At 39.6% G+C, this 12,387-nt stretch overlaps 1 protein-coding gene across 1 annotated transcript; it reads right to left on the bottom strand.

Annotated features, from left to right (window-relative positions):
• Window positions 1-2,845: 2,845 nt before the first annotated feature.
• On the bottom strand, window positions 2,846-10,652 carry LOC122675935 (cytochrome c oxidase copper chaperone). Its single transcript, XM_043875139.1, has 3 exons — window positions 10,449-10,652; window positions 8,566-8,654; window positions 2,846-2,951 (listed from the first exon to the last, which is right to left on the bottom strand). Exons 1-2 carry the CDS (start codon window positions 10,553-10,555, stop codon window positions 8,570-8,572), a joined length of 192 nt encoding a protein of 63 aa, XP_043731074.1. The 5' UTR covers window positions 10,556-10,652; the 3' UTR covers window positions 2,846-2,951; window positions 8,566-8,569.
• Window positions 10,653-12,387: the final 1,735 nt, after the last annotated feature.

Below are 12,387 nucleotides of genomic sequence, written 5' to 3'. Positions count from 1 at the left end.
GGTATGTCAGAACTGGTGACAACCTATTAGGAAGCTAAGTTCTTCATTTTTTCAAATTACTGTGGTAACATCTGTTACTATTATTAGTAACAAAATGCTACACATAATCTTTGGGAAGACTTAAGCACTAGGGAATGATGGCCAAAGTCTTGTGAGATGTACTTTTAAGTATGGCAGATGTCAAGAAGAGTGGTTTAATTCCTTTACCAATCAGGTAAGCATATCAAATTGACAAAGGTTGAAAAAATTAATCTTGCTAAGAGGTCAGGGGACTAGACACCCTCAGTACTAAGGTACAAATGGGCACCCCCTTTCTAGAGATCAGTCAGGCAGGACTCATCCAAAGCCTCTGGCCCATCCTTGGTTAAATGACACTTATATGTTCCTTTGGAAACATCCATTGTAGTGTTATAATGGAGTAGCCAACGAGAAAAAAGCATACATGCAAAAAGAGATAAATGGCAAGGTCACCAAAAAGTGGTCTATTGTACACTGGTGGAATTTCAGCTGATTTCTTTCTTCCTTATGTTTCCACAAAACCAACAAAACAAAACATTTTTAAAATCAGAAATAATTTAGATATCTGGTATGTATCCTGTTCAATACTGAGACCCAGTTCCTAGAATGGTATCTAACATATAACAGGCATTCTATAAACATTTGTTTAATGAAATGAATGTACAGACAGAGAATTGTTTAAATTATGGTAAGCCATGGAGCAGATTTGTACATAGCTAATAGAAACCATATTGTAGAACTATACTCACAAGTGATAAAATATATTATGGAGAAAAGTTAATACTATGACTGCATTAAAAATATGTAGCATAAGGACCTCCCTGGTGGTCCAGTGGTGAAGACTCTATGCTTCCAATGCAGGGGACAAGGGTTTGATCTCTTGTCAGCAAACTAGATCCTGTGTGCTGCGACAAGACCTGGCGCAGTCAAAAAAAAAAAAAAAGGCATAGAAAAATGAACTAAATTTTTTGTTTTAAAAAAATATATTAAAAGCATAAGAAAAATTTGGAACAGCAAAGATTAATATTGGGAGATAAGGTTAGGAATTTTCTTTTCTTTTTGTAGTTCCAGGACATATTCGAGCAGAATATGGATAACCATCTGCCAGGTATCTATATTGGCGGGAAGTTAATTCACATCATCTCCCTTAGGAGTCCAAGATTCTATTCTTCACCCTAGAAGAATGCTCTGAAATCTACACAATGTCCACTTAAATAAAACTCTATATCCAAGCGCGTATTAAAGTGAAAATATGAATACAGAATCAGAGAATGTCAGTAACATTAAATGCTAGATACTGTGCCAAATGCTTTATGTACCCCCACTTTAATGAGTATTCACAATCTTGTATTACTACTATCCCCATTTTTTTCTTTCAGATGAGAAAAACAGACCCAAAGAAGTTGACTTGTTTGAGGTCACGTGGCCATCTGTTGAACTTGAGCCTGTCACACTTCAAAGCTATGCTTTTTTCTTCCCCCAGCTGTACAGCATGTGGGATCCTGGTTACCCCACCAGAGATTGAACCCGCACCCCCTGCATTGAAGTGTGGGGTCTTAGCCACTGGACCGCCAGGGAAGTCCCCAGAGCCATGTCTTAATTAGGAAAGAATCCTTAGAACAATTTAGTTCAGCTCCTTTTTAAGAAGCAATCTTCCAATCATATGACACATGAACCCTACATATTCTCATTAGTTTTCACAGTATCTTTTGTTGTTGAGATTTAAAATCCAAAGACAGAATATGACCAACTGCCTCATTTGCTTAAAAGCAGCTAATAGGACCACAGGGTTGCTATAGTAAGTTATCCACACTTTATGTTCTATTCACTATGTTCTATATGTTAGAACTATAGAACATAGTGAATAGAATATATATTCTATATCACTACAGTATAGGACTATTTCATTAGTGACTTATTTGTAAAAATCCAGCCTCTGACCTGAGCCAGCTTCTAATGAATAAGAGATAACTGTTTGGCCCCTAGGCATTAAACTTATGATCCTAATCTATTCTAAAATGTAAAAAATGTACACTTAATTATGCCAAACAGTTGAGATCTTTCAAGCCAATGCACCCTGATGTGGTCCAAAATCTAAACAAGTTACTTTCACAAAAGAGAGAATTACTAAAGAACAATAATGACTTAAAATATTAAGACTGAAGATTTGTCCAATTCTTACCTTTAAAAAAGTTAAAAATAAAAAACAAAATCTTGAATGAGATGGTTTGGCTACCATATCCATTATAAATTGAGTACTTCTAAATAATTAATTTTTGTGATTTCATTAGGTAAGATCAGTATCTGCTTTCTCTTGACAAAAAATATCCAGAGCTCCCAGAATGACAACAAGAACATAAGAAATTGTTATAAGATTTGTTTATACTACAGTTGGTCCCTCAGGATCTGGGGCAATTGGTTCCAGATCCTCCTGTGGGTCCTGGGGAACAGGACCCAACAGAACCTGTGTTTGCTCAAGTCCCTTATACAAAATGGTGTAGTATTTCCATAAAACTTAAGCACATCCTCCTATATACATCTCTAGATTATTAAATAAAATGTAAGTGTTGTGCAAATAGTTGTAAATACAGTGTAAACAGTTGTAAATACTATGTAAATAGATTAAAAAAATGACAAACTCAAGTTTTATTTTTTGGAACTTTCTGGAATTCCCCTGCCCCCACCCGCCAATATTTTTGATCCAAGGTTGTCTGAATCCACAAATGAGAAACCCACAGATATTCCTTAAGAAAAATAAATTCCACTTGAGGATGTGAGGAATACAAAAAGAAACACACCTGAAGACTTTTAACTAGGGATTTTTTTAAATAAATTATAAATAATTTTTTATTTATCAATTTTCAGCAAGGAACTCCCAAAGTTATTGAATCTTCTTCATTTTTCAGGAACTATTCACTCCCAGAGCAGACCACCTGCAGAAAAAAATGTATTTTAGAAAGTTTCCAATTTCAAACATGCCAGACCTATGGAGTCAGGAATGAAGATGCTAGAAATATATGCTTCAGCCGAGGACTATCAACTAACTGCCACAATTATTCTAAACCAGTCACGAAATAAAAGATCTACACTTTAAAATTCTAGTTTTGCTTAACTTTAACTATAAAAACATCACGGAAACTGTTTAATCCATTACAAGGTTTAATCTTTAAAGTCTTTGTTGAAGTAAAAACTATATGTTCATTTATTTTCTCAAAAACATCTTCCCCAGAGAAGTTTATTTTTACAGATATTCAAGAGAAGAGACTTGCAACCCCCTCCTTGCTGACTCAAGTATGTTTGGCAAAGATCCACGAAGTGGAAGGAAGGTCAGCTCTGTATACAAGGCATTTCCTGTGGAAAGTTACTCACTGAAACCCAAGGGCAAAGTAAGGGTAACACTTTTGAAATGAATCTGGAAAGATCAAAAAGGGAGAGCAGCAGAGGATAGGGCTGCTGGTCACAGCAGGTGTCTCTCCAAACAGCTCGGTACCCACCCCCACTCCTATCCCAGAAGACAGGAACAATGCTAACAAGGTAGCTAAGTAATTTGGACTGGCCAACTCTTCAAGTCTATTTCAAGTGTTTCCCTCACCTAGCTATTCCTGCATTTGGTTTAGAAAAGATAAGCCTTATCAACAATACAAATACATAAATTCTCTCTTTTCTAACAGGCTCAGAGGAAGAATACATGTAAACATACGCAAAAATGATGTCACCCATCATTTCAAGAGATAGCAGTCTGTATAGCATTGCTACCTCTTTTGTTAACAGCTACTCATTATCAGGGGGGCTACCCACTGAGAGCCTCTGGGTATAAAGTCTTTGACAGTAGATAGATATCGATTGAATGAATAAATGTAAAAATAGCAAAAATGACCCTTTTTCTTGACTCTCAGAATCATATTTTCAAACATCATCAGTTGTCTCTGAGTTTGTTTTGTGTGTGTGAAATCAGCATATTTTAAGCACATGTTAACCAAATATTAAGTTCAATCAAACTTTAAATACTGAGTATCACCACCACTCAGTGCTGGTCCTTTATTTCAAAGATTTTAGCCCCCAAACTGTGTTCTCTAGGTGCCTCCTGGGTCTTAAAGGCAAAAAGATACCAGCTACCATTTCTAAGTAGGTTTTAGGTTCCTCTAGTTTCTCTTTCAGTAAAAGAAGCAGTCATGGACTTCCCTGGTGGTCCAGTGGATAGGTATCCACCTGCTAAATGCAGAGGACACGGGTTGGATCCCTGGTTTGGGAAGATTCCACATGCCATGGAGCAACTAAGCCCGTGCACCAAAACTAGAGAGCCGGCACTCTAAAGCCTGTATGCTGCAGCTACTGAAACCTGTGTGCCTGGACCTGGACTCCACAAGGGAAGCCACCACAATGAGAAGCCCGTGTACCCCAACTAGTGAGTAGCCCCTGCATGTCGCAACTAGAAATTCTTCACACGTCAACGAAGTCCTAGCGCAGCTTTAGTTTTTCTTAGGAGTAGTTTTCAAGTCTCTGTTTTTGCTGCTATTAAATCTTTAGACAATTTATATTTAGCATTATCCCTACTAACTTCTTCAGCTTAAGCCAGTGGTTCTTAAAGAGAGGAACACCTGAAAATTATCTAGGAGCTTCAGTTAACAGGTGCAGATCTGGGCTCAAGCTTGTGAATTTTGGTAACCATTCCTCAGATGATTATAAGGTACACTTCTGGTTGAATGTACTTAACTTTCATATTAAGTTCAGTTTTCTGGATTCAAGGTACAATTAAGATCTTATTTAGAAAATAAAAGCTACTAAGGTTTTTTGAATTAAGGAACTTTCATGATCATTCCTGGGAAGATCTGAGATTGCAAAATATTTTTCCTTTGAAGCTATACTCAGAAAAATGTGGTCTAATGGTGTAAGAGATACCAATTTAGTTAAGTTTATCTTATAACAGCGCAGATAGTAGTGTTGAATTTTACCCAGTTACTGACCTGGTTACTGAGTTATATCCACCTCCGTATTTCAACAAAAGGTCTTTGTAACTAGTATTCAAAATAAAGTCTTAGGTAAACCTAAAAACGAATACGTTGGCAGTAAAATCTCATTAAGTGCAAGGAGTGAAGTATAAAGTGCTCGCAATCTGGAGAGTAAAAAAGACCTAGATTTGGACTTCCTTGGTGGTCTAGTGGTAAAGAATCTGCCTGCCAATGCAGGGGATACAGATTTGATCCCTGGTCCAGGAAGATTTCACATGCCTTGGGGCAACTAAGCCCATACTCCACAACTACTGAGCCCATGCTCTAGAGCCCTAGAGCCACAACTACTGAGCTGTGCTTCACAAGAGAAGCCGTCGCAATGAGAAGCCCGGGCACCGCGAAGGGGAGGAGCCCCTGCTCTGTTCAACTGGAAAAAGCCCGCACACAGCAAAGACCCAGAGCAGCCAAAACAAAACAAAACAAAAGATAAAGTTTCTAGTTTTAATCTCACCACCTATCCATTGCTAACTTGAGCAAGTCTTTTTTTTTTTTTAACTTCATGGTCCCTCCATTTCCCCATGGGGGATAGGGAAATAGGGCACCTGGGACCAAAGTAGATCCAAACACCTGTTCCTCTTCCAAAAGCAGCATTATGCTGAAAATAAAAAACATATTCTCAATCCTAAGAAACGCCCTATGTGGATTCAGATTCTTTTCATAACCAGGATTCAAAAATACGTAATCATGACACATATTAAACAGACCTCAATAGAATGCCTGCTATCCACAATTCCAAGATATGGCTATCTGGTTTCTCTTTGACAGTTTAAAAAGCCTATTCATACACATATCATTTAATCATCACGATGACTCATAAGAAATAGTTTGGTCATGTACTGTTCTCTCTCCTTTACACATGAGAAAACTAAGGTTCAGAAAGTTAAGGACTTGCTCAGTACCACACAACTGGTTCAACTGTTTTCTAAGTCCAAAGCTCTTGCATTTTCTTTTATACACAAATGAAGCCATAGGAATCACTCTCGTTCTCTGTCCCAATAACAAAGAAAACCATGATATCTTCTGGTCCTTGTGAATATATGCTACTTATAGCAATAACTGTATCACCTTTGAGATCCACATGAAGTCCAAGCAAAACTTCTGATGCTCCTAAAATCAACATTTAAAAAAATCACCCTTTTTATCAAGGCAGGCTTAACCCTAAGCAACAGCTTACACAACTGACTAGAAAGAAAGGGATAAGTAAATCATATACAAATGTTGAGAATTCAATGTCTTTGAAGTAATCAAGTTGTACTTTTTAAAAATAGTATATTTTTAAAAATAGTTATACTTCTTAAGCTCCCCACAACCATATTTACTTATTTTACAAAATGATTCACCATGAGATTTCTAAAAAGTCACTTAAGTATATCTAGTATACACAGGTTGATAATACCATACATAAAAATCACAAAATATATTATGGTTCTCTTTTTATAAACAAAAAAGTAAAACTCAGATATGATTAGATTAGTATCTTAATGAACATATATTTAGTTCAAGTAAAACACACGCTAAGCTAGAGAACAGGAGAACCAAAGTTAAGCCTCAGGACTTTCAGAATAGACTGTTTTCCACCTCATAGTGATACTTCTTATCAGCTGGTTCCTTATCCCCCCTTTTTCACAGCTCAATGAGGAAGGTTGGTCACATGTAAAATTCCAGAGAGACAGGAAACAGGTGAAAGGGAAAGAAGCCAGGCTTTCTATTACTTTTCTACTGGTATGTAGCTTTGGCTTTATCTCTCAGCTATTATTAAAATGGTGGTATGGTGTGGATCTTATGGGGGAGTAAGGGCACCAAGCAGAGGGAATCTGTCTAGAGACAGAGGTTACAGGTCTGACCCTGCCTATAGGTAGTCACTTCATACATATGGGCCTTAGTTTCCTCATTTATTCATTCATTTAATCAAGAATCTTCTACTGAACACTTGGTATGTCCAGAGGGGCTTCCCCAGGTGGCTCAGTGGTAAAGAATCCACCTGCCAATGCAGGAGCCTTGGGTTCGATCCCTGATCTGGGAAGATCCCATAAGCCACGTGGCAAATTTGCCCATGCACCACGACTACTGAACCAGTGCTCTAGAGCCTTCAAGGCACAACTCCCGAGTCCAAGTGAAGCCTGAGCACCCTAGAGCCTGTGTTCCGCAACAAGAGAAGCCTCCGCAATGAGAAGTCAGCATACCCCAACTAGAGAGTACCCCTAGTCTCTGCAACTAGAGAAAAACCCATGCAGCAACGAAGACCCAGCACAGCCAAAAAAAAAAAGAGGTTTTAGTTTTAATAGAATAAAGCATGGTACAAAAGAAACAGCAACAATTCCATTTCTGTTTTGCAGAAAGCAATGCTTCCATGTGCTGCCTACTCCGTATTTCAAAGCTCTTCCTAAGTCAGAAAGAAAAACACCAATACAGTATGTTAATGCATATATATGGAATTTAGAAAGATGGAAACGATGACCCTGTGAGACAGCAAAAGAGACACATATATAAAGAACAGACTTTTGGACTCTGTGGTAGAAGATGAGAGTGGAATGACTTGAGAGAATAGCATCGAAACATGTATATTACCATATGTGAAACAGATGACCAGTCCAAGTTTGATGCATGAAACAGGGCACTCAAAGCCGGTGCACTGGGGCAACCCAGAGGAATGGGATGGGGAGGGAGGTAGGAGGGGGTGGTTCGGGACAGGGGGACATATGTACACTCATGGCTGATTCATGTCAATGTATGGCGAAACCACCACAATATTGTAAAGTAATTAGCCTCCAATTATAAACTAATTTTTTTTTAAAAGCTCTTCCTAAAAACTCACAAGGTTAGAAACAAAAAACAGAGAATATTTCCCTTTTAATCAGACAACTGAATTTTGTCTGGATATTCTGAACTTCCTAAGCCATGATTCTTCTATCTCTAACATAACTCTAAGAGCTTTTGTCAAGCCCTTACTTGAAAGCTTAATTCTCCCCTTCCCAAATCCATAAAACACCTCTCAATTTCTTTTTTTCTGGTGGCAACATGCAGCATACAGGATCTTGACCAACCAGAAATGGAGCCCAGGGACTCTGTAGTGGAAGCTAGGAGTTTTAACCACTGGACCACCAGGGAAGTCCCATATTTCTCAATTTATTAGCATCATTTTACTCTGTACACTAGAAACTGAAAAGCTATTTTTCTAGTTATACTTAGGCATGTTAGATTAACCAGGTAGGCTACCTTTCAGACAAGTGGTGATTTAGTTGCTAATTCATGTCTGACTCTTGCGATCCCATGGACTGTAGCCCACCAGGCTCCTCTGTCCATGGGATTCTCCATGTGAGAATACTAGAGTGGGTTGCCATTTCCTTCTCCAGAGGATCTTCCTGACCCAGGAATTGAACCTGGGTCTCCTGCATTGCAGGCAGATTCTTTACCGACTTGAACTATGAGGGAAGCCCCAAAAATGCTGCCGAATGATTGCTAAACCTGTAAAGCAATACACAAATTTGAAGCAATCAGCCTATGTATTACCTTCCCACTAGGAAAGCACCATGCTCACCATTTCATATCTTAAATCCCAGGGCTCTCATGCACTCCTTGTGGGCTTCAATTAGGTGTCCACATTGCTCTTCTCCTTTCTCAATGATGCTATAAAACAAAATGTACTTGTTAATAAAGTAGGCATTAAACACATTAGCAGTAAGTAAGCATAAGTGATAATGAGTGAGGCAGAACACGATCTGACAGAATACAGCTGGAGTTTTAAAAATGGTATTATACCAAATGGCTTTACACCAAATTTGTTTTTACTGGTTCTTGTGATACTTCCTTGCCCCTGAAAATGTTCCACAGATAACTAGTTTTCGGGGGTAGAAGACTCTGATTTGAAGAAATAATTATGCATATTAAATACTGACCCTAGACAATATCCAAGGAATAATACTGCTCTGTAATGAAATAAACTGAGTAAAAAGTTAACATTAAAGGTACAGAAAGAAGAGCTTAATTTTTTGCCTATCACAGAGGAATTACATTTTTTATTCTGCTCCACATTCAAATACCTCTAAATAAATTTACTTCTAGGCACAAGACACCCAACACAAAAAGCAAAAAACATCTGGTTGCCAAGGGCGACCTGAGGAGCCCCATTCATGATGATCAAAGAACTTTTCACTTGTAAAGTTACAAAGTAAAGACTAGGACCACATTAAAAATCAATTACATGAAAAAACTGACTCCTGACTCTAGATACCTGGGGAGCTGCCATAGGGTCAGAGGTAATTGATGCAGAAGTTAATTTTAAAAAAGGTAGGTTCTCCTTCCTTCTAAATACAACCTATCTTTAACTAGCTTTAATGGCTGTCTGCATGGGTTAGCAAGCTCCTTATGAAAATAATGGCTAGCTCGCCCTGATCATTTATTAAATACTGAAAATACTGTGCTAGGCACCAAATATGACTTATAGCACAGTAATGCTGAAGGCAGAAATTTTAGGCCCATTTTACAGATATGAGGCAGAGATGTTAATTTGCTCAAGGTCACAAAGCTGGTTGGTGAACCAGGACTCAAACTCTGAAGCTGGATCCCAGGCTCTTAATCATGATGCAATACTATCTGAAAGTTCAATAAGCACCTACTGTTTTTAACTGTGGAAGCACAGTATCCCACTGTAGTCTTCAATTCTCCCTTTACAGTATTACTTGCAAAATACTTAGTGTTAATGTCACTTATGCTCTCTTTACTTTCTATGTGACGACAAAAAGGGACTGGAGGGAGAGGTGTAACACTCACATTATCTGAAGATTCCTTCAGATATCTGTTCCACAATAGAGGCTGTATACAATAAAAACAAGAATGCGAGTTGATGGTAATCTAGGTGTACTATTCTGAATACTGTAATGTCATCTATGTCATAGCCTGGTTGATTTTTAAATCATCTAGCTAAAAGAGGTGGGGATAAGGGGGTTTTCGTAGGGTTAAGAAACGTACCCTGTATCTTACTATGTCTAAATTTTGGGAGAAATCACCAGAAATGTACTCTTTGATACTGCCAAACCTCGTACAGCAATCATTAACTTTAATGCTCCATTAACTTTAAGATCCTTTAAATCAAGCAGTATCTTTACCCATTTCTATGTTTTTTGAACCTAAGGCAGTGCTTGACCCATAACATTTCCACGTTCAGAAACCCTCTGTAGGAAGGAATGAGTGGACGAAGCAAACCCGAGTCAATGTGACCTCTTTCCAATCCCTTCATCTGCTTCCCAAGGGTGAGCTAAGGGCTCAGTCTACAGACAGCCAGGAGCGAAGCCTATTGGCCTCTATAACCTTCAAGAGCACCCCACGCCTAAGCGAGGACCAACACCAGCCCCAGGCAGGGCAGAAGTGCCTGAACGCTACACGCCGAGCCTCCGGCCGCCCCCTCCCGGACTGCGCACTGACCACGCATCGCGCGCCTTCTTGGTCTCCGGGCAGGCGCAGCAGGGCTTCAGCGGCTTCTTCTCCTGCGACTCAGATGGGGCAGGGCTTGCGGCCGCCAGACCTGGCATTTTTCGTGCCCGAAAGCAGCAACTAGCGCAGACACCCTGAACCCGCCAGACTTGGCAGAGCCGATTTGCGCGCACTCACTTCCGGCAGTCGCTCTGAAAAGAACCGGAAGTCCTGCCTCTCTTCCACAATTGGGGGAAGAGACGGGAAAGGAGGGTGGTTGTTTTTTTTTTTTTTTTAAAGGCGCTGTGCGGAAAAGTCAAAAGGAAGGTATTAATGGGAGGACGTCTCGTTGGTCCAGGAGCAGAGAAGTGAGATGCAAGTGCAGCGACAGGAAAGACCCACAAAGGAGGAGATCTTCTAGTCTTTCCCAGTCTATTATTTTCCTCTATTTCTTTGCGTTGTTCACTTAAGAAGGCTTCCTTATCTCGCCTTCCTATTCTCTGGAACTCTGCATTCTGTTGGATATACTTTCCTTTTCTCCTTTACTTCTGGCTTCTCTTCTTTTCTCAGCTATTTGTAAGGCTTCTTCTGACAACCACGTTGCCTTCTTGCCATTTGTTTTTCTCGGAGATGATTTTGGTCACCGCCTCCTGTACAGCGTTACCAACCTCTATCCATAGTTCTTCAGGCACTGTGTCTATCAGGTCTAATCTCTTGAATCTATTTGTCACTTCCACTGTATAACTGTAAGGGATTTGATTTAGGTCGTACTTGAATGACCTAGTGGTTTTCTCTACTTTCTTCAATTTAAGCCTGAAGTTTGCAATAAGGAGCTGACAATCTGAGCCACAGTCGGCTCCAGGTCTTATTTTTGCTGACTGTATAGAACTCTCTGTCTTCAGCTGAAGAGGATATAATCAATCTGATTTCGGCATTGACACCTGGTTATGCCCATGTGTGGAGTCATCTCCTGTATTGTTGGAAGAGGGTGTATGCTGTGACCAGTGTATTCTCTTGACAAAACTCTGTTAGCCTTTGCGTTGCTTCATTTTGTACTCCAAGGTCAAACTTGCCTGTTACTCCAGGTATCTCTTGACTTCCTACTTTTGCATTCCAATCCTCCATGATGAAAAGGACATTGTTTTTCGGTGTTCATTGTAGAAGGTCTTGTCGGTCTTCATAAAACTGTTCAACTTCAGATTTTGGGGCATCAGAGGTTGGGGCATAGACTTGGACTACTGTGATGTTGAATGATTTGCCTTGGAAATGAACCAAGATCATTCTGTAATTTTTGGGATTCCAACCAGGTACTGCATTTTTGGACTCTTTTGTTGACTCTGACGCCTATTCCATTTCTTCTAAGGAATTCTTCTAAAGATCTCTTCAAGGCAATTTGAGATACTAAGGGAATATCTCATGCAAGAATGGGCACAGTGAAGGACAGAAATGGCAAAGACCTGAGAAAAGCAGAAGAGATTAAGAAGTGGCAAGAATACACGGAAGAACTATACAAAAAAAAAGGTCTTAATGACCCAAACAACCACGATACTGTGGTCACTCACCTAGAGCCAGACATCCTGGAATGTGAAGTCAAGTGGGCCGTAGGAAGCATTACTATGAACAAAGCTAGTGGAGGTGATGGAATTCCAGCTGAGCTATTTCAAATCCTAAAAGATGATGCTGTTAAAGTGCTGCACTCAGTATGCCAGCAAATTTGGAAAACTCAGCAGTGGCCGCAGGACTGGAAAAGGTCAATTTTCATTTCAATCCCAAAGAAGGACAATACTGAAGAATGTTCAAACTACCACATAATTGCACTCATTTCACATGCTGCTGCTGCTGCTAAGTCGCTTTAGCCGTGTCCAACTCTGTGACCCCATAGACGGCAGCCCACCAGGCTCCTCTGACCCTGGGATTCTCCAGGCAAGAATACTGGAGTGGGTTGCCATTT

Source organism: Cervus elaphus, chromosome 19 (genome assembly GCF_910594005.1).
Source record: "Cervus elaphus chromosome 19, mCerEla1.1, whole genome shotgun sequence".
NCBI lineage: Eukaryota > Metazoa > Chordata > Mammalia > Artiodactyla > Cervidae > Cervus > Cervus elaphus.
Note: the sequence above shows the minus strand (reverse complement) of the source record. Positions and strands in the feature narration are given on the sequence as shown.

Excerpts from the sequence above, each read along its gene's own strand:
- LOC122675935 (XM_043875139.1), bottom strand. The coding sequence starts at position 10,555 with ATGCCAGGTCTGGCGGCCGCAAGCCCTGCCCCATCTGAGTCGCAGGAG. Across the intron at positions 8,655-10,448 it reads AAGAAGGCGCGCGATGCGTG|CATCATTGAGAAAGGAGAAG; the intron begins GTCAGTGCGCAG and ends TTTGTTTTATAG.